Raw genomic sequence first — 20,886 nt, forward strand, 5'->3', positions numbered from 1 at the left:
CCGCATGAGTTCGATTCCCGCCTGCCCCGGAGTTGACACATGGCTGGCAGACATCTCCTGACCCGCCCGCTGCTCCCCTCAGCCGTGTACTTCGTTGATCTGCCTGTTCTGCTCCCTGCTCCCTGCTCCCTGTCTCTGGTGAATCCTCTCACCCTCTGCATCTCTGGCCTATACCCCAGTTCTGTATGCATAAATAAAAAAAAAATCTTTAAAAAAAGAAAAGGAAAAAGAAAAAAAGATCAATTTTTAAAAGGAAACAAAAAAGAAAAAGAAGGGAAAGGAAAGAAAACAAAATGGAAAAAGGAAAAGCAGATGAAAAATTAATAAAACAAAGATGAACCTTGGCCAAACCAGGGACTGAGGCTGCTTCCTGGCATGGCTCAAGTCTCCTCGAGGCCTGTCGCCAGGAGCCCAAAAGCCCCTACCCTGGTCAGTCTCGCCCTCCATCCTAGAACCTGGACCTGGGTGGGCAGAAAATCAGCCGGGCAGGAGACAACTCATCCATGGAATCGGGTGGCGACCCAGAATCAGCCCACATGTTCCTGGTGGGCTGCAAGACTCACACCACCTCCTTGCCTTCTCTGCATGGGTTTTCAGGATCTTTCCAACTTGTCATGCCACAAGCCCCTGCTTCAAACCTCAGCCCCCATGGCCTGCTTTTCCCTGCCATCTCAGAGAGGCTAGCAAAGTAGTCAGGGATGTGGATTCTGGAGCCAGGTTCCCTGAGCTTGTATCCTGGTCCTGCTACTAATAACTGTGACCTTGAGCAAGGCGCTGCCTTGTGCCTCAGTTTCCCATATATGATGGAGTTACAAATAGTACTTACCTCATTTGGTGGTTTTGAGGTTTGAGTTAGGAATCTATCAATAGGAGTAACTAACACATATGTGTTCCTCACTATGAGCCAGCTGCTATTCCAAGGCTGTTCTATCAACTCATTTATATAAACAATGATGCATTATGTAAAGTATTTAGAGCAGTGCTTGGCACTCGACAAATGAGAGCTGTGATTCTTGACATCTGGAGGTCTCCGAATTGGAAGATCCTCCTAAGAACAGCCTCTAGCTGGGACTAGTGTGGGCACAGCTTCCAACAGCCTGACAGGCTACATTTGGCTCTTAGTGGGAACTTCGGGCCTTGTTAGTTAGACATTTCTCACTATTTGCAGCTACCTGTGCTCCTGAAAGTCCACAGTCATACTTCTGGCTCCCTTTCTTCTCTTCTCTCTCTCGGCAGTGAGCGCCTGTTCCCCAGACTGACGGTACACCCTTCCGCAGCCTTCTTTTCACAGGGCTGAAGTTGGTTTGCAAGACCTGATGCAAGTCCACCATCTACTTTTCAAGGGCCCTTCATCTGTCTGGATGTCTCTGAACGTGAGCACACAATCCCTGGTGTGGCTTGATATTGCAAAATATCAGGTCTAGGCTGGCATTCTATCCCCTCCCTAATTCTGGACGCTGTATCTCTATTAATGCAGCCTGGGATGGTGCCACTATGGCTCTTCTTCCACCTACTCAGGACACTGAGTTTGCCAACAGTGGAAGACCAGTGGACAGGAGTCTCCCTAACTCTTCTCTAGGATGGAAGACCTGGAGACCTGGGGGTCTGTTTCACTTTAGATCTAGAGAAATCCCTCTGGTTCTAGATCCCCCACCTTGCCCTCTGAAATCCCATCGCTATGTGAGGGGCTTACCCCTCCCACAGGTATTTAGAAGCCACCTCTGGCAAACTCAGTGTCCTGAGTAGGTGGAGGAAGAACCAAAGTAGGCCCCATCCCAGGCTGCATTAATAGAGATACAGCGTCCAGAATTAGGGAGGGGATAGAGTGCCAGCCTAGACCTGATGAGTGTTATTCCAGACAACACAGAAGTTCTCCTGTACAAAACTGAGACACAGCTGGGGCCCCAGATAGGTTAAGGGTTTCTCTCAATGTCACACAACATGCAAAGGTTGAAGTGGGATCAGCAACTCTTGATGGAGATTTCCCAGAATGTCTCTGTCCAGGTCTAAGGCAGCTCATTGGGCTGAAGAGGAAATGAATTATTCACGGAACTGACCAGGCGGAGGCAGAGAGGATGCTGGCAGAGTCACGTGCAGCTCAGAGAGCAAGAGGCCTGAGCACTACGCCAGAGGGGCTCTGAAATATTAATGTCCCTTTCTTGCACAGGGGCACATGTTCCCTGGAGGATGACATTTCTAATTAACTTTAATGACAGGTCAGGATCCACCCCACCAGCAGCTATTCTCACTTAGTAAGAAGACTTAACAAATTAACACCGGAAATGGTTCTCTGGAAACTTTCTCTGAGACTTAGACAAGCAGGGGGAGACACAGGGTTCTTCTTCTGCCAACCACAGGAGAAGACTATGGGTGAGCCAGTCTCTGCCTCAGAACATGACCTTTTCTATATGGAGAAACTGAGCCAGAGAACAGGGTCCCCCGGTCTTTCATTAATCAATGAAAGGTACCCACTCTCCAGTGTGGGCCTCAGGTGCCCTCTATAAGAGGGGCACAGGTAAACTAAAATTCAAGACTTCACAGATGTTCCTTTCCTGATCTTTCTAAAGCACTGGGAAAAGATTGCAGACGCCAGGCTTCCGGGATATACCAGACCCATCTCCCCAGGTGGAAAATGTCTTTGACAGCCCACAGTTTACATTACTAGTGCATGCACATTTTTCATTGCCTGTCCAAATATTTCTCTGTCTGTTTAACGTATAAATATTTGTCTTAAAACAATCTTTGCATAAAATTGATGCTCCAAGAAAATGTCATGCAGCTTCTTTGCCATTTAACCACAAACTCCATTTTGGAAAAAGAAATTGTGAATTGTTAAATAATTACCAAGTGCCAAATACGTGGGAACACAGCCTCTGGCCCGCACAGCAATCCTCTGAGGTTAGTACTATCATGATCACCCCTTTACTGTTAAGAAAAGTGAGGCTCAGAGAGGTTGAGTGAGTTGTCCAAGGGTATCCAGCAAATGGGCTTCAGTGAGGAAAACATAGCCAGCTCACCTCCACGGTCCCTGTCAGCTCTGAGACCAGAGGCACACGGTCACTTTGAGTCTCTCAACAAATTCCCAGCTAACTGTACCAGCGGGCCAGTGAGCCTTAACTCGGAAGAATGTCTTAGAAATGCCACATCGCAGACCTATGGAATCAGAATCTGCAGCAGCAGGGTGGGGCACGTGGATATAAAATCATACTTGAGAACTTAGACTGCACACTTTAACAGGGAATTCTTCAAGATGATGTATTTTGAAAGACTGTCCTGAGTGCATCATAGAAGACAGATTTGCTCCAGGGCCAGGTAATGGGCTTAGAGCAACACCCCACCCAGCTGTGAGTGAGGTGGGCATACTGGGGCCTGTCTTCCAGGGCCCCTTGGCAGAGCCAGGGTAAGTCACGGCATCTGAGGCATCGAAACCGCCCTAAAGCCTGACTTGTGACTGCAGGAATATGTACTATTTAGAAAAATGCTCTTTCACCCATCATTGTATTTATTAAGAGCAAAATATCTAAACTCCTGAAAAGTTTAAGCTGGTACCACTGCATGCTCTCCAGATCAGTGTGTTTTCTCAATGTCAGAAACTCCTCAGGTGGCTCTGACACACACTCCGGGGTATGAAGTTCTCTGTGCTCGGAGGCTACCTGTCCTGGAGAACATAGGCCACATGCAGGCAGCACAGAGGTGTCATGACATCACTAACTCGTCCAAGCAGCAGGGTTTCCGAAGAAGAAGTCCATGCTCACTTTAGTACCAAGTGCACCTTCACACTGCTCTGGAGGTGCAGTGCTCACAGATCACGCTGCCGGGTTCAAGTCCTAACTCCCCCCAGTGAACCCTGGGACCTTGAGCTAACGACTCAACTTGTCACTTTTCTGGGTTGTAAAGTGGGGTTCACCACAGTTCCAACCTCAGAGTGTTACTGTGAAATTCAGTAAACAGAAAGCACTTGGAACAAGCACATAGCCAGGGTCCGTAAAGGCAGCCATTGCTCAGATTACTGTTGCTGACTATTCTGTCTCTTAGGATCAGGTCACAGTTGATTTCGTTTACAAGATCTGACTCAAGCCTGACATCTATTCTTTAAGGGTTCTTGACCAGTCTGGATGTCTAAGTGTCAGCACACAACACCAGGTATGATTTGATGTTGCAGGTCTAAGCTAGCACTCCCCAATTCTGGACTCTATAGTTCTATTAATGAATGCAACCTGGGATAGTGCCTAACTTGGCTGCGCTAACATTGCAAGATCTGGGGGGGTCTGGTGATTCTTAGATTTGAAGACATTCCCTTTGGTTCAAGTAGCCTCCCAGGCCCTCAGCAGCCCCGCTACTGTGCGAGGGGCTTATTAGTATTTAGTATTTAGTATTTAGTATTAGTATTTAGGGTATTTAGTAGCAATCTGACATTTCTGATCGGCCAGTTATTCACTCGGACAGCCAAGGAATGTTTTTTTTTTTTTTTTACAAAGCTGAGGCAAAGTCGAGGCTCCAGAGAAGTTAAGATACAATCTCAAAGGCACACAGCATACCTAGGCTGAGGTGGGATCAGCAACAGGGTCACAGTTCTCTGGGGTTTTGTTCCTTCATCCATCCATCTGAGGACTTTTGTGGCCCAGCTTTTGGGGTTGGCCTGAGACCAGCTTCCTCATATTCTAGTCAACTGAACTTTCGCTGTCCTGCCCTTTACTTTGCATGTTTTAAAAATCAACTCACTTTCAAAAATTCAAAGACCGTTCAAAAGGAACATTTCTACCACTACTATACATTTGTGATTTGGATGGGTTAAATTAATTTTTTCTAATTACGTACTGAAACAACCGTTAGGATAGGAAAAGTTTATATATGTACCCCTTGGGCACTGAGTGCCCCCCCAAGGGAACAACACCCCACAGAGGGCCCAAGAGGCTAATTGAGGAGGGAGAGGGCTGAATTGCTCCCCTCTGCCCAAGGCCAAGTTCACCGTCACAGATGTATCCCAGCACCTAAGAAGGCCTTAGGCCTGACACCTCTGACCTAAGGAGTCAGAGCGGGCTGGTGAGAGGTAGCTGGACACAGGTCAGCACTGCGGCCCTCTCAGGGCTGGTGTCCTCAGTGAAGGGGCCTGCCGGGAGGCCCGGGGGCCCAGTCGCCAAAGGCAAGGCCCCCCCTACCTTTGGTGTCTTCATCCTCAATGGTGGTATTGGTGCTCTCAGAGGATTCCTGCCAAAGAGAACATGGGACTCGGTGAGGCCTGATGGGCAGCAAGGTGAGGTATGGCCAGTTGGGGGCTGCCCTGCAGCCCTAATGCGGTGGCCCGGTTTCTGTCAGCCTCGCAGGCTCTGCCATCCAGATGCTGCACTGAAAACCTGCCAGACCTCCAAGCCTGAGGGGGATGGGCCCAGCTAGGCAGGTGGCTGGCAGTGGGGGCTGTGTACGGAGGGAGGGCTTCGAGGAGAACCCTGGCCTTTCTGGAAGGGCTGGGAGGGGGCTCTTGTATTCTGTCTGCTCAAAAGCAGACAGCAGGGGAGGGGGAGCAGAGAGGCACGTGGCGGCCACAGAATGGGGGAGGAATACACACACTGGCAGGAGAGGAAGAGAGAGAGAGAGGAAGGCCCAGTGTGAGAGCTTTTCAGTGGGAGAAAAACCACGCAACTGAGTGAGACAGCAATGGAATCAGAAGAAGAGGGACATGGGCCACCATGCCACCACTGGAACCCCTAGACAGAGGCCGGGGCTGGTGGTCCCTCTGCCACCGGCGGGCCCTGGGTAGCCTTGCAGAAGCTCAAGAGTAGCCTCCGCTGCGCCCACTACTTAGGCCAAACCAAGCGCCACCCTAGCTGCAACTGGCGCCAACCGAGCCCTGCGATGAGGGCCAGAGCAGAGGGGCAGGAGAAGCGAGAAGCCGAGAGCTGGACATGGGATGGGGTCATATCACCCTTCGGACTGGAGGGTGTACTCAAGTCTACCATCAGGCTGCTGGTCTTGGCCATGGAGTTGGAGGTGTCAACAGAAACACGCAAACAACACACACACGCAACACACATGTTGTCACACAAGGCACACATACCAAGCACGCCCTGCGCACCCGCTCCCCGCCCCGGGTTCCCGGTGCAGCCTGCAGAAGGGAGGCAGGAGCGAGGGTTCGAGGCCCAGCATTTACCGGCGTTTGGGAGACGGCAGACACTCACCATTAACTGAACGCTGGAACTGGACTTTCTTTTCTGGAAAAACAAGGAGAAGAGATGGGACAGGAAAAGACACAGCGTGAAAACGGCAGGGAGCGGAGGAACGAATGACAGGGAAGATTCAGGAGGAGGATGGGCCTCAGGGTCATCCTCTATGGCCCTTTGCCAGAATGGTAGTGCAAAGAGTCAAGGGCACCAGCTGCCACTGACTTGGTCGGGCCAGTTCTCTCTCCGCCTGAAGTCCTGGGGTCACACACACAGCAGTTCAAGCTCCAGGTCAAGCCTCCTGGACAGGGCAGCCTTCTGCACTAGATTCAGTAGGGGAAGCTGCCTAGGACCTAAGATCCAAAACTTTTGGACAAAAGGCCACCCCAATCCGGAGCTGTGGCCCCAGTTTCCTAGACTCCCTGGATATCCTGTAGAGGGAATCCCACTCCTGATTTGGCTGAGAGCTCTAGTTACTAGAGAAACTTGTCAAAAATACGCAAAAGCAGGAGTTCAGTAACTATGTCAAGAATAGGGTGTAGGCCTCTCCCTTTCCGAAGCAGGGTCAGGTGTGGGCACCGGTCCCCTGAGTGGCCTTTGAAATCCTGCTCACATTCTCACCTGTCAGTGACTGCCTTAGAGAAAGAAACTGAGGCAGAGCCAGAAATAAAGCTGAGCCCAGAACTTGAGTCTTTGGGCGCGGCCCTTTGGCCTCTTCTAGCTTTGGAGAGACTTGGCTGTGAAGGCAGGGAAGGAGAGAAAGGAAGAACCGATGTAAATGATTTTCTCCCTCTCTTAGCTCTGAGCCAGGAGTCTTAAAGACGTGCATTCGTTGAGGTAGCAGCTCCAGCCCAACACTTGCTTTGGACAGATAAGAAACTAGGGCCCAGAGAGGGGTGGAGACTTGCTCAGCTGGGGGCTGCAGGGCAGAAGCTGGAACCCTGAGTGCAGGGTCTCTCTTCTGTCCCAGTGTCTGGGCACCCACTGCCTGACACCTCTACACAGGCCTGGCTTTCCGAGATATACTTCTATTAGAGAGGCCAGGAAGCCTCTCGCCACACGTGAGGAGAGCAGTAGGGAGGCGGGAGATGCCCTCAGGGGAGGCATGTGCCAGGAGGGAGGCACTGAATTTCCCTGAGGGTCCTAGAGTCTAATTTTGGGCTTTCTGACTTTGAGATCCAGGTGCCCTGAGTGTTAGGAACATAGAAGCCTGTCTGTCCGGACATCCAGGGCCCCCACAGACGTGGCAGGGGGGCTCCCTGGGCACTGCCAGTGTCAACGCTCCCAGCCTCACATCTGTCCCAGTGGGCCGGGCAGTGGGCCGTCCAATCACAGCCACGGCCAGCCGTCCCTCCTCTCCTGGTGCCGGCTTTGCTCCCAGGTGGAGCAGGGCCAGGCCCACTGTGTTTGGGAGGGGACAGGCCACACAGCTCGGCAGAGCAGAAACCTGAGGAACCGCACGGGGCCAGGAAGTTCCAGGCAGGACACGAGGGGGAACACAGAGCAGAGACTGCATCAGATCCGGACGCACAGTGACAGGATGGGACATGGGGGAGGGTCACGACGGCACGGATGGGACACCGACTGGGCAGTGAGTGGGGTTAAGGGCTGGGAGGAGCTGGCCCCGCCTCACAGATGCAGAGGCCTGGGGAGCTGAGGGCTGGCCTTGCTTCTTGGCTATAGAAAGACGAGTTCCCAGAGTCACAGATGATGACGGTACCAACCACAGCCTGGCGGACCAGCACTTAGCTTTCACCAAAACAAGAGTCACATCTCTTAGAACCACAAGGAGAAGCTTGGTTCTAAGGCTACAAGGATGGTGGAAATGGAGAATGGTTGAAGTTAGCCTCACAGAGCCCCGCAGACCCCAAAGGCACGGTCTCATGTCATGGCTCCACACGCCTGCAGCCACTTTTCGTCCAGCGTTGGAACCGACCTCTGTTCTTCCACTAAGCCCCAGATGAAACAATGGTTTGCCACTAGGGACTGAGTTGTGGGAAGAACATGTCTCCCCGTTTGACGGAGCCCGTGTTGGCTTAAGGACCCCACCTGGCCATGGGTACGAGCCTCCCTCCAGCTCCCCACACGGCGGCCAGACCTGATGACCCAGGTCCCTGAGGAGGGAGCAGTGGGGCTGGGACTCAACCCACAGCTTCTTGACCTTAGATTCTGTTTCAGTTGTGTTGAGAACATAAGTGTCACCTCCACCCCGCGGGTGACACACTGCAAGCTGGGCTCCCCAAGTCCCAGGCAAGGGCCCCTGAGATACTCTTATCTTCCAGCTGGACTTGCCCTCTCTTGTGCACTAAGGACAGGAGGGAGACTGTGCTTCAAAGACACAGTTGGGCCAGGATGAGCCTTCAAGCTTCTGTCCATCCACACCCAGGCCACCCTGAGAAGTCACTCAGAGCCTGTCCACTGCAGGGAGCACAGGCGCCCACTGGAAAGCCCCTCGGGTGACCAGGTAGAGCCCTGTGTGCTTCCACCTCTGGTCTTGCAGACAGGAGCTTTTCCCAAGGACTCACAGAAGGAAGCCCTACCTCACACCCAGGGGCTCTGCCCGGGGCCAGATCAAGAGCCCAGCAGCCATGGGGGAACTGCCCACTGTCCCTTCCGCCACTGACCCGGATCACAGCCCAACGGTGCCTGTGGTCTCTGTTTCCAGATCCCCAAAGTCCAATTGTCCCCAGAAATCCCAGCACCCCCAAGTCAGCATCTACAAACCAAGACCACAGAGCACCCCGACTCCAAACCAGCTGTGCCCACATTTCTTCTCCCTCCATCACCCTTTCAAATTGGGCGGAAGGAATTTGACTCCTGGGTCACCCCAAACAGCAGGTAAACCAGGACTCAGCACAAAATTCCAGTCAGAATCTGGGATGGGTGCTCGTTAACTTTGTAAACAGCATTGACTTTCGATCTGTGGTTGCCAAATATTTTCTTAAGCAAGCTTTGTTTTCAGGAACAATCTTACCCAAAGGTCTAATATATAAAGCAGACAAGATGCTAACAGTACCAGCATCACCCCAGCTTGAACGGCACCCCAGAGCCGCCTCCATTGTCAAGGTACGTTCTCTTAGTCCTCACAAACAGCCCTGGGAGGTGGGACACCTAAGGGCCCCTTTGCTTGAATGAAGCGACACAGACCCAGAAGACTCAGATGACCAGCAGAGGTCTCTGCTCCCACTGCCATGGTTCTCTCGCCACTGAGGGGCTGCTTTGCTCAAAGTGGGCCATGAGAAGCTCAGAAACTTCTCTGCATGGCCTCCCCTTTCAAATTCTACCCCACCTATGTGCTGCTGAAGGCATCTCCCCAGAACCTCTGGGCTACAAGGAATTCAGTTTGAACCCAATGGCTTCAGTAGATAACAAAATAATTATATAGTCCTCATTACCCACAAAGATAAGCCTTTATTGCTTTCTTCTTCTTTTTTTTTTCCTTGTTAGTTTTTCAACTGCTATCTTGGAAGTCATAGTGTGGGTCCCTTCCACCCTGACTCACTGCACCAGTGGGGCAACCCCAGCCCTCAAAGAGCTAAAGGCATAGGGAGGTCTGGGTCCCCTCCATGCACCCCCCCACCCCCAACAGACCAAAGTCAGCTCATGACACTGTGTATGTCACACAAACAAAGCCTTGAAGCCCACCTGGGCGGCTGTGTTTGGATAGCACCGCACACTTTCCAGTGCCCAGTCACAGCCCAGCCCTGGGACCCTGGCCAGGCAGGGCTCTGAGCCCAGAGAAAGGCAGGGTCTCAAGAGAGGAGAACCCAGAAGGCGAGCCAGTGGCAGGGGAGGAGAGGACTGCAGAGTTTGGGACCAGGCCCAGAGAGCAGAGGGAGAAGAGAGAAGAGGGAAGCAGGGTCAGCAGATGTGGAGGGAAGTAGCTCGGGCGCTGGGGGAGGGACAGAGGCAGGCCTGGGTGCGGGGAGGGTGGGGTTCTTGGTGCAGGACCCCCAGGCTTTGGTGGAGAAGAGTGCCTCTAGACCAAAGCCAAGAGGGACAGCTGCCCTGGGCTTTGAGGGTTGGACTGGGGAATACAGTGGGACTGGGACCCACACTTGGGAAGAAGGAGGTCACCCCTTGTGATCATCTGGGCCCCTCTGCTCCCCAGTCCTCCAGCCTCAGAGAACCACAGTAACTTCCTAGGACCTGCCCATTTCCTGGCACCCACCCCAAGCGAGGCCACCTGCCTCTCCCACCCTCTTTCAAGCCTGGTCCCCACCACCCCCCTCCAATCGTAGTGGGAGGGTGGACACCGAATCCCAGGCCTCTGGCTCTGGGGATGTCCGACAGCAGAAGGCACCCATCTTCCCAGAAGATCAGCCGGGCCTGGGTCTTGCCCCAGCCCTGAAACCCAGCCTGTTGGCTAAAAGGCTGCCAGAGGCCGGCCTTGCCAGGCTTCCGGGCCTTACCTTCACACCATCATTCTTCTTGTTTCCCCCACTCTTCCCTCCTGCGGAGGACAGAAAGTAGAGGGTTAGCAGTACCAGGCAGGGCACCAGGGCCCACAGAGCGAGGAAGAGCAGCATCCACGGGCAGCTGAAGGGCCTGGAGCCGGTTTGGCCAGCCGGGGGGGACCTCCTGGTCCCGCTCCTCCTCCCTCCGCGGTGGCCCTGGGATTGCTGCCGGCCCCCTAGGTGAGCCTGGGCTCCCCAGTTCTCAGCAATCCCAAGTATGACCCGCTGGCCCCGTGGGTTGAAGGAGGTGCCCGGGACAGCGGGGTTGCTTTTTCAGCCTGGGGATTCCCTCTGGATCCCAGTCACCACCCGTGTTGATAGTGGCCAACCCAGAGGCCTGGCTGCCCGGTCAGGGCTGGACACTCCCTGCCCACCCCGGCTGGCTCTAATTTTAGCCCCATGCTGCTGCAGAGGTCATGTGTCAGCCCTGCCTACTCACTCTGGACAGCTGCGAGCCGCATTTTGCCGGTGACAAAAAGCAGATGTCCCCTCCCCACTCCCCGCCGGGGCCCTCCCCTGCCAGAACACCCATCCCCTGCAGAAGCCTCCTACCCTCAAACTTGGGGGCCCCACGCGTGCTGCCTGTACCTAGGCTGTCCAAGAAAAACAAAACAGCAGCTCTCAAGCAGGTTCACCTCTGCAGCTTGCCCCATTCCTCATCACCTCCTGGCCGGAGCCCTAGGAGAGGGCAGTGGCCAGTACATGGCATGAAGGCCAGCCCTGCCCGAGTCCCTCAGACTTCAAGCAGATGCCGGAAGCTAAGTGAGACAAGGATCCTAAAAGTGTTTAGCGTAGTCCTGGCCCCACGTGCAGTAGGTGTTCGGGAGCTAGAAGCCGCTCCAAGTCCCTGAGGCCTGAGGGGGGCAGCGAGGGGCGGGGACCATACCAGCAGTGACTCCCCAGAAGTTCCTGGTTGGTTCAGCTCCCAGTCAGCCTCACATTTGCACCCATGACCCTTTGCAGGCTCTTGTCCAGTCTCCCTCTTGCAAAGCAAGATTGGGGGGTGGGTACCTCTGAATCCCAAAGCCGAGAAGAATGCCTGTCCATCCACCACAGGCTCTGTGGGCTGGACTGGGGTGCATGGTAAGTGGGGGAGACCTCGCCCCTCAGCCTCAATGGGCAGCCCTTCACAGCTCCTGCCTTGGGGGTCCGGCGGGCCTACTTAATCTGATTTGACAAGAGAAGGCAGACATCTGGGTCTTTCTAGGAAAGCTTCTGATTTTGAAGTGCTAGAAAGTCCTCCCAAGAATTTTTTTTTTTAAAAAAGCACTACTGTTCCCCACCCCCAACATGTAGAGATGGGAAATGCCCCCCTGGCACCTCTTTGCCATGTCAGCACTAGCGGTCTGTAGGGGCGTTGGTTGTTAAAAAAAGACTCTGACAGGGTGGCTCATCTTTCAGCTGTAGGAACTTCAGGGTCTTTGCCCTGGGGAGAGGGGGAGGCAGCTCAGAGCAGCATGAGGAACCTAAAGCTCCAGTTCCAGGGTCCCCTCCGGTCTCGTTCTCCCAGCTGGCTGCGTGGGCAGGTGGACCCTCTCCGCCTGGGGCTTCCTGGAGCAACGCTGGCTTCAGGGCCAGCCCCGGTCAGAGGGCCTCTCGGGTGAGCGCTGCTATATCTGCTCAGCTGCCTGGTCAGCTGCCCCGGGCTCTCCAGAGAGAAGCCTCTGGCGGGCGCTGGCCCCAGCACACCAACGTGCCAGGGGGAGCTTCTTGCTAAATCCTGATGCTAATCCTTCCCTTTCTCTCTTAGAGCCACATGCCACAAGGCATTGGGCAGTCCCCACCTCAACCAGGCCCGCTTTAGCCAAGGCCAAGGGCTCATACCCCGGACTCCCTGGTGACCAGCCTGGTTAAGGGTTGGTCCCACCTGCTCTCTCTGCCTCCCTCGGGTAGTGCAACCTGGTACAAGTTGAGCTCACTCACTAAAACAGATATGGAATAGGCCCCACCGCTTGGTCCCAAAGGCCACCTGAGCAGCACGGTGACTGCTTGGCACATGGTGACTCCAGGAAGGATGGGGAGCTGCAGCCCCACATCACGGTGTCCCCCCACTCCCAGGCTAGCCCAGACTAAGAAGCCCAGCACTGCGGGTGGTGGGGGAGGCAAACTGAACCTCCGCCTTCCTGGTAGGCCCTGGGCTTGCTGACCTGACCTCTCTCGACTTCTGAGTACAACTGTGTACCAAGTGCGCTATACCCCAGAGCTGATCCTTGTGGTCCCCACTCTCTCCAGCTCCCATGCCTGAGAGCCCCCAGATATCCAACATGGCAATGTCCCCACCTCCTGCGAGATACATCAGGGACTTTGAGATCCCACCACCTACCGGAAAAGTTCCTGGTGGCCAGCATGGTGGTGAGGATAGCCCCCTGCAACAGATAAGAGGGGCGAGGGGGAGAGGAGAGACAAAATGGGAGGAGCGGGAGGAGGAAGAGCGGGGACTCTAGTCAGAGAAACAGAGCCAAAGCCTGCGTCCCTGACCCTCCATCTGCCCCCACCCACAGCTGGAGCCCACCGCCAGCTCCCTGGAGAAACTGGGATGGACGAACTAGGCCTTGCTGGCGCAGCTCAGGGGATAGAGCCAGCCAGGAGCAGATATTCATAGGCCCCACCAGCCTGGCCAGAGCTGATGAATGGGCTAGAGGACACCTGCTAGAGGGGCCACCGAAGACCAAGGAAACTTCCTGGCTAGGCAAGAATGGTGGGCTCTGGGTCCCTCCACCCGCCTCAGCCCCTCAGCCCCAGCTCACTCTAGTGCAGGCTCAGCCCTCCAAGGTCCCTGGACCCAGAACCCGGAGGTGTGTGTGGTGAAACTGTCTTCTGTCAATGAGAGTGCTGGGAGGCAGTCGCTGGTGCTGTCTGACTGGGACACTTTCTGAGTCCAGCAGTTCAGGATCTTTAGATTCCAACACTTGAAGAACATCCTTGTGACAACGCCTTCCAGGGGCAGGGGTGGGACTCAGGTCTCCTGGCCTCGTGCTGCCCACTACCCCCGACCTATGTCCCTGCCCTGAGCCATGATGCCAGGCCAAGAAGCTGTTGGCCTGGGAGCAAATCAGCCGAAGTTTCAACACCTGTCAGTCAGGGTACTGGTGACTGTTCTGCTCTGACTGACTGGGGATCCCCCAGCCTTCATCTTACCTACTCCTGGAGTCCTTGGCAAGGGCTGAGGCAGACTCTGTCAGGGCCTGAGAAGACACAGGACCACTGCAGTCCCACTCTGGCTTCCAGAGCCACGATGACCCTTGTCCAAGTCACTGGGTCACTCCTCTGGAAGGGTCCACTACTGGGGCTCAAACCCCACATGGCCTCCTGCCCAGCCACTTGTCCCTGAAACCTCTCCTGAGCAATGCTGACACACTTGGAGTTCCTACTAGGAGTCAAGTTCAAGCTTCCAGAATGTCTGCCCACTCTGATGTTGCCCTGTGATACCTGCTTATTCCTCAGGGCCTCGGTTTAAATCCTTCCTTGATCCGGGAAGGTCTGGTTCCTGACCCTGCTGTACATCCCCCAGCCTCAGGGTCTGCCCCTGGACAGCACTCACCACTGCCCTGCAATGTCCTGGTCGTCTGTCTGTCCTCTCCACCGCTCATCCCCAGCCCGGACAGTAGGTGCTCAATCAACGTGCGTTGGATCAACCAGGGAAAGAACTAGCAAGTGAATCTCTTGGTCTCTGTGGAGACCCAGGTCAAGCTACTCCTGAGTCTGGGACTGTAGAAGGTGAAGATTGTGTTACCTTTAGTTTCCTCCTGGCGTTGAACTTCTTCAGGCAGTCCACGGTCTCCTGTCTGTGCATGCAAGAGGCCACGGTGGATCGGTGCTATGGGAAGAGGGGGTGTCTATGAGTGGAAGGAAGGTCTACCCAAGGACCCTCTAAAGGACTTCTTATGGGGGCATGGCTGGCATCCAATGGGACAATTCCTAGTTCTTAAGGATACTACGAAACGATCAGAACTTAGCATCCTTGGCACCAGACACTCAAAGCCAGCAGCACCCCCCAGGCACGATGCCAACCTAGAACAATCCCTCATCTTCACTTCCCCCTCAGACCACAGAGGCTCACAACCCCAAGTTAGACATACAGGTCCAGGAGGAGGGCCAGGACTCCTTGGGGGCCTGGACCTTGAGGTCTGGGGAGGCCCTCCGGAAGGGACCCTAGAGGAAGCTCACCGAGATCCATGGGTGCTTGAGGGCCTCGGCAGCTGTGATGCGCTTGGACGGGTTGATGGTCAGCATCTTATTGATCAGATCCTTGGCTTCCGGGGTGACAGTATCCCATTCCGGCGATGGGAACTGGAAGGGACAGAGGGGCCAGGTTTGCCCAGCCTAACCCAGGCCACCCCTGCGATCCCCCAGCCCCTGACTGGCAGGGGAGCAGGCAGGGGTCCTCTTGCCTGTCCACTCTGGCATCCACAAGCAAGAGCGGCTGGGGCTCCTCACCACCAGAGCGCCTCTGGGATCAGGGGTACCCCTGGCTCCAGGACAAATCAGAATAGCAATCAGAGGGAAAGGAGGCCCCTCTCTGTTATTCTGAGAATGAGCTTCTCTGGAGAGCAGCAAGCCAGTAGTATGGCCCAGACTTCCAAACCAGAAGGCCTGGGTTCAAGTCCCGACTCTGCCTCCTGGGCTGTGTGACCTTGAGCATGTCACGTGACCCCTGCCTCTAGAATTGCTTCAAGGACTAAACACATGGCATGTGACTAGGTGGGTGTGAGCCATGCAGAAAAGCTTGTCAGAAGCAAGGGCTCCAGTACAGGCTGCCTGGGTTCTAATCCCAGCCACCCATTTCTTAGTTATTTGATCTAGGCAGTGCTGTAACTACACTGTGCCTCAGCTTCCCTAACTGTAGAATGGGGTAACAGCAGTAGCTATGTCATAGGTCAGGGTGTTTGTGTAATAACACATACAAGGCATTTAAAAGAATGATGTAAGTGTTTTACCTTGTATTATTATGTAGCTATAAATGTATAATATATCATACATACCTACTATATTTTATATAGTATATATAACATAAATAGTTTATTAAATATATTATTTGTGGGCCCTCCCTGGTGGCGCAGCGGGTTAAAGCACAGCACTGAGAATCTAAAGCCGCTTCCGCATGAGTTCGATTCCCGCCTGCCCCGGAGGTGACCACATGGCGTGGCAGACCTCTCCTGACCCGCCCGCTGCTCCCCTCAGCAGTGTACTTTGTCGATCTGCCTGTTCTGTTCCCCACTCTGTCTCTGGTGAAGCCTCTCACCGTCCCTGAGCCTCTGGCCTGTACCCCAGTTCTGTATGCACAAATAAATAAATCTTTAAAAATATATATATATATTATTTGTGTGTGTGTAAAGAGAGAGAGAGAGCTCATCTGGTTCCTGGGGTCTATCCTCTTACCCCTTTAGGACCTGTAGGGTCTCATGAGGTAAACCCATCTCCTAGATCCCCAGCAGTACTGCAGTGCCTGGCCCCAGTCTGTCTTCCAGCTCCACCTGCCCGCCCACAATAGAGACTGGGGAGGGACTTGGGGGGGGGGCGGGGATGGGAGGGCAGGAAGAGGTCCCTGCTTGGGGGGCTTTCATGGAAGGGCCCAGGGGTGGAGAAGGGAGCAACACTCACATCATAGGCGCCGGCTTTGATCTGCTGGTACAGGCGATGCTGGTCCTCATCCCAGAAAGGGGGGTATCCAACCAGCAGGATGTACAGGATGACACCTGGGGACAGGAGCAGGACAGCCTCAGCCCCCTGAGAAGAACATGGTGGGAGCGATGGGAGAGGAGGCAGTGCTGAGGTGCAGGCAGCTGGGTAGCAAGGTGCCTCTGGGGGACTCACCGCAGGCCCACAGGTCCACGGGCTTGCCGTAGGGGTCCTTCCTCAGCACTTCTGGGGAGAGGTATCCAGGTGTCCCTGCGAACCCTGCCCCCCAGACACACACACAGGCAAACACACAAAGGTTGGTATGTAAGTAACTTCCAGCAAGATCCTGCCAGAGGAGGGGTTGGGGTGGCTCTGGAGAGGGGGGATCACTCGCTGCCCCCTCCTCCTGGGGCACCCAGGACAGGAGACAGCCCTGCCAGGTAAACCAGCAAAGCCTGCAGACCAGGGCAGACAAGCACATGACACCTGGTCGCCACCCACACTGCAGAGCCTGTGGCAGAAGTGACTGATGGCGCAACAGGTTAAAGCGCAGCACTATGAAGCTCACCACAGCCACTGCAGCACGTCAATTCCAGGCCAGGGAGCTGACCCACATGGCACAGCAGACCTCTCCTGACCCCCTGCTGCTCCCCTCAGCAGTGTATTTCAGTTATCTGCCTGTTCTGTTCCCCATTCTCTCCCCTCTACCTCTGGTGAATACTATCACCATCCCCACAACCGCACCTCTGGCCTGTACCCCAGTTCTTATATGCATAAATAAATAAATCTTTTTTTAAAAAAAGAAAGTGACTGATGAGGCCTTGAAAGCGTAAGATACTTCACAACCTCCTCATGGCCACCACAGTTCAGTTGCTGGTGGCACTATCCCTGCCTGTCAGTTCCAGCCTGAGTTGAACCCCGATCTACTCCCCACTACCCCACTATACTGACAGTGGATCCCAGGAAGGCCTGACCCCAACTCTATCTCTTGGGTAGATCTCTTACCCTTGGGTCTTCAGTTTCCTTGTCTGACGAATGAGTGATTAGGATTCCTAACTGAAATACCTCCCGGTACTGTGGGGAGGATGAAAGGAAAGAGCAGATTTCCCAAGTAATCGTAACAGTAGTTGCTCTTACTAGAGTGTATTGAGCCTTGAGCTGAGCACTTAACACACCTGGTCACAATGTTCGTTCACAATGTTCGTTCACACAGCCCTGAGGAATGGATTTATTTACCCCATTTTACAGGTGAGGAAAACAGTCTCAGAGAGATGAAGTGGCTTGCCCCAAATCACCCGGCTCATAAGTAGCAGGGCTGAGTTTTGAACCCAGAGTTCTGGCTCTTCATCACTAGTCAATATTGCCCACAGGAAAGAATCCCCAGACAGCTGAAAAAACGCGATTACATCCCAACCCAGGGGGAGGGCTGCCTGATCTCACATCCCAGCTCTTCCCCTCTGAAGTTCCCTTAATCTTCTCCAAGTTTCATTGCCTCTGCTCATAGGTAGAATTGGGATAAAAATCTCTGGCACCCAAGCAGGTAGGGGAGCCCCATAGAACCTCCAGACACGTTCTGTTGTAATGATAATCATGGCCCCAGGAAGATGGGCATCACCACTAATCCAGAGAGTGGGAGGCCGGGACCTGCTCCAGGCGCCAGGGCACAGTCCCATCCCATTCAGCCGGGCTTAGTCAGAGGCCCCCAGAGGCCCAGTTATCAGTGCAAGTTTGGTCCTGTCACCCCTTCCCCCAGCACCACTCACCGAACCACGCCTGCTGCTCCCCCTCCACCTCTATGGCCAGGCCAAAGTCCGCCAACTTCACTGCAGCACCCTTGAGCTTGGAGGCCAGCAACAGATTCTCCGGCTTCCCAGGAGCAGAGCAGAGAGTGAGAAGTAGGGGGGAAGGGGAGAGGGTGGGGGGAGGACCAAGAGGACAGTGAATGGCTTTAGAACCTCACCTTGGGGAGCCTGGGCTTGACAAGAAGAGTAGCCAGACAATCTAGAGGTGCCCTGCCCCCACCTCCCGTCCCAACCGCAGGATCCCAGAGGGGATACAGAGGGGACTAGGGCACAACCTTGGGATCTGCAGCTGGAACGCTCTTGCTCCACCAACCAGGCACTCCTGGCCCTCTCTTCAGGGACAGAAGTTGGGGTTCAGAAAGCACAGGGGGCCGGGGGACAGCTACCACAGTAAGGAAGAAGCAACATTTATTGTGCCCCAACTGTGTGCCAGACGCTGGACTAAGTGTTTTGGCATCTCATTTACCATCTCAACAGATGAGGTCCTCACCCCCATTCTCCACAGGGGCCTTCCTATATCCCCTGAAACAGCCACACTCTTCCCACCTCAGGGCCTTTGCACTGCCTGTCCCCACTGCCGCATTGGCTCCCCTGTGAGCGCACCTTCACATCACCTCCTCAGAGAAGCCCTCCAGGATACTCTAGCTGAAGGGGGAATCCACAGACCGTCTGTCTGGCTCTAGCCCCTTGTCGTTACCTTCACAGACCTCATGACTGGTTTTTCCCCATTTGTCCAAGTGCTTGCTTCTCATCTGTCACCCCTTGTCCTGACAAATGCCAGCACCTAGGACAGTGGGCAGCATGAAGTAGGTGCTTCAGAAGTATTTGTCAAATGTATAGAGATGAAGACACTGAGGCTCAGAAAGGTTCAGTGACTTGACCAAAATCACACAGCTAGTAAATGATCCATCAGGCTGGAGACAGCGTGACTCTAGAATTCCGCTCTTCGGACCAAGAGGCCACTGGGGCATTGAGGCGGATGCCTTCCGCTGGCCTGGGGGACAGGAGAGCCTCTCCTGAGGAGAGATAAATGTGGACTCTGCAGTTAGATACCCCTGACTCTGTCTGACCCAGAGCTGCCACGTCTATCTGGAACTCGGGCAAGTAACTTACTCTCTGAGCTTCCTCTGGAAAAGTGGGAAGTGCATGCATAGGTTAATTGTGACAATCCGCACTTGGCAGTGGCCTACAGCAAGTGCTGGGTGACACTGACTTCTGGTTGGGGAGGGGCTCCGAGTCTCTGGAGACAGCTGGCTTCCTGTCCTCCTCTGACCCTTTCCCCACCGGCAATTCTGAGGGGACCGTATCTGGCCTTTCGCTGTCCAAACCTAGATGGGACCAAACCAATACAGCCCCATCTGCCCATCGTTTAGGCCGCTTTAGTCCTCTGGGGGCTGCGTTCCCAGAGTGTCCCAGGTCTCGGTAGCTGTCCTGTCCTGGTTTGATGAATGTGCCACTAATTAATCTACCCCGAGTGTCCTAAATTTGTGGTGCCTCTGCACCGCCCTCCTCCTGTGCGGGGCTGTAGCTATAACGGGAACAGGCCCCTCGGGAAGGCCGCCTGCTGTCTGGACAGAGACCCTGTCCCGCAATGCCCTTGCCTCCCTGGGCTCAGGTGAGAAGCCAGAGATGGCAGGTGACATCAGTGGTGGGTTAAAATACACAACAGGGAAAAGAAGACAAACAAATATTCAAGCAAGTCCACAGGGGGAAAATTCAACACCAAAAGATCAGGCAACAGAAACCACCAAAGAAACAGAAGAACTGTTCAACCTATCAGATAAAGAATTCAGAATCATCATGACAGACATCAGTGGTGGGAAGGCTCTGTTCAGACACTGCACCCCAAACAGGGACCTGGGCCACTGGGAGCAGGCCTGGCTGTGGAAATTATGCCTTGGGTAGGGGCTGGGATCAGCCTGCAGAAGACTTCAGGGGCCCAGCAAAGCGGCCTGTGTGATTCTAGGGCTGTTCTCAGTGGAAGTCTGTCCTGTATGGTCTTGAAAGACTCACAAAGGAAACCCCAACACAAGAAGACAAGAAGGAGGCTTTTCCAAAGGCCAAGGGACTAGCCCATAGGGAGTGAGTTTGTAGTCACTGAAGGTGAAAAAACAGTTTCCATGGGCAACTGGAGGCCACCAGAAGGGGCAATCGCAGGAACAGTTGGCTTGAGGTGGGCTGGCTTGAGTGCTTGTTTGGCCTGAGACCGCCGAAGGCACAGGATGAGGGGCCAGAGGCCATGGCTGCAGCCCCAGCACAGACACACAGACAGGATGTATTCTCAGGCAAGCCCCTTGGACTTCATCTCCTGCTCTGCAAGACGAAGGGATGTTTGGAGCTACCAGCTCCTGAGGGCCAGACAGAGGAGAGCCAACAGGCGTGTGCTGACAGACAGCCTCATCAGAACTTTCAAGGCCCCAGCCCTCACTCCATGCCCCTGCAGCAACCCCCCTTCCTGGGTTCCACCCCACCCTCCACCTCCCTCTGGGCCCTTCTCCCCCAAACAGCCCCAGTCTGGAGTTTGAGCAGCAGGCAGGACACAACCGACATGATCACAGCTCATGGTGCTCTGGAAGCCTGGGGCAGGGCCCACTGTCATTTGTAATAGACTTTATTTTTTTAACTTCAAGCTCTTGAACCCACACCTGCCTAGTCCTGTGCCTTTCCATCTTCAGGTGGAAAGAAGAGGACGCTGAGGGCCAGAGGCATTTTCTTCTCCCTGACTTGCCAGAGACCGGGGCTGAGTACCGACAGACTGAGCACAGGGTGCTGTTTGCTTCAACAGCCCCAGCCCCACTGTGAGGCCCCCAAGGCTGCGTGCGGAAGGACAGCGAATCTGGACACCTTCAC

The 20,886-nt window shown here is 54.3% G+C and overlaps 1 protein-coding gene across 4 annotated transcripts in view; it reads right to left on the minus strand.

The window, feature by feature from the left end:
• CAMK2A (calcium/calmodulin-dependent protein kinase II alpha) overlaps nt 1-20,886 on the minus strand; it is a 61,500-nt gene that overhangs the window by 11,684 nt on the left and 28,930 nt on the right. For 2 of the 4 annotated variants that reach the window (XM_004686881.2, XM_012727901.1), the window contains exons 7-15: nt 17,998-18,100; nt 16,430-16,513; nt 16,217-16,311; nt 14,783-14,905; nt 14,349-14,432; nt 12,939-12,981; nt 10,571-10,611; nt 6,177-6,209; nt 5,160-5,208 (exon numbers count right to left, since the gene is read on the minus strand). In XM_004686881.2, coding sequence (XP_004686938.1) covers nt 5,160-5,208; nt 6,177-6,209; nt 10,571-10,611; nt 12,939-12,981; nt 14,349-14,432; nt 14,783-14,905; nt 16,217-16,311; nt 16,430-16,513; nt 17,998-18,100 — 655 coding nt within the window. The remainder of the gene's footprint in view (nt 1-5,159; nt 5,209-6,176; nt 6,210-10,570; nt 10,612-12,938; nt 12,982-14,348; nt 14,433-14,782; nt 14,906-16,216; nt 16,312-16,429; nt 16,514-17,997; nt 18,101-20,886) is intronic. The other 2 variants (XM_012727902.1, XM_004686882.2) reach the window with 1 other exon arrangement.

Source organism: Condylura cristata, unplaced genomic scaffold (genome assembly GCF_000260355.1).
Source record: "Condylura cristata isolate star-nosed mole 26May11 unplaced genomic scaffold, ConCri1.0 scaffold00021, whole genome shotgun sequence".
NCBI classification, from domain to species: Eukaryota; Metazoa; Chordata; class Mammalia; order Eulipotyphla; family Talpidae; genus Condylura; species Condylura cristata.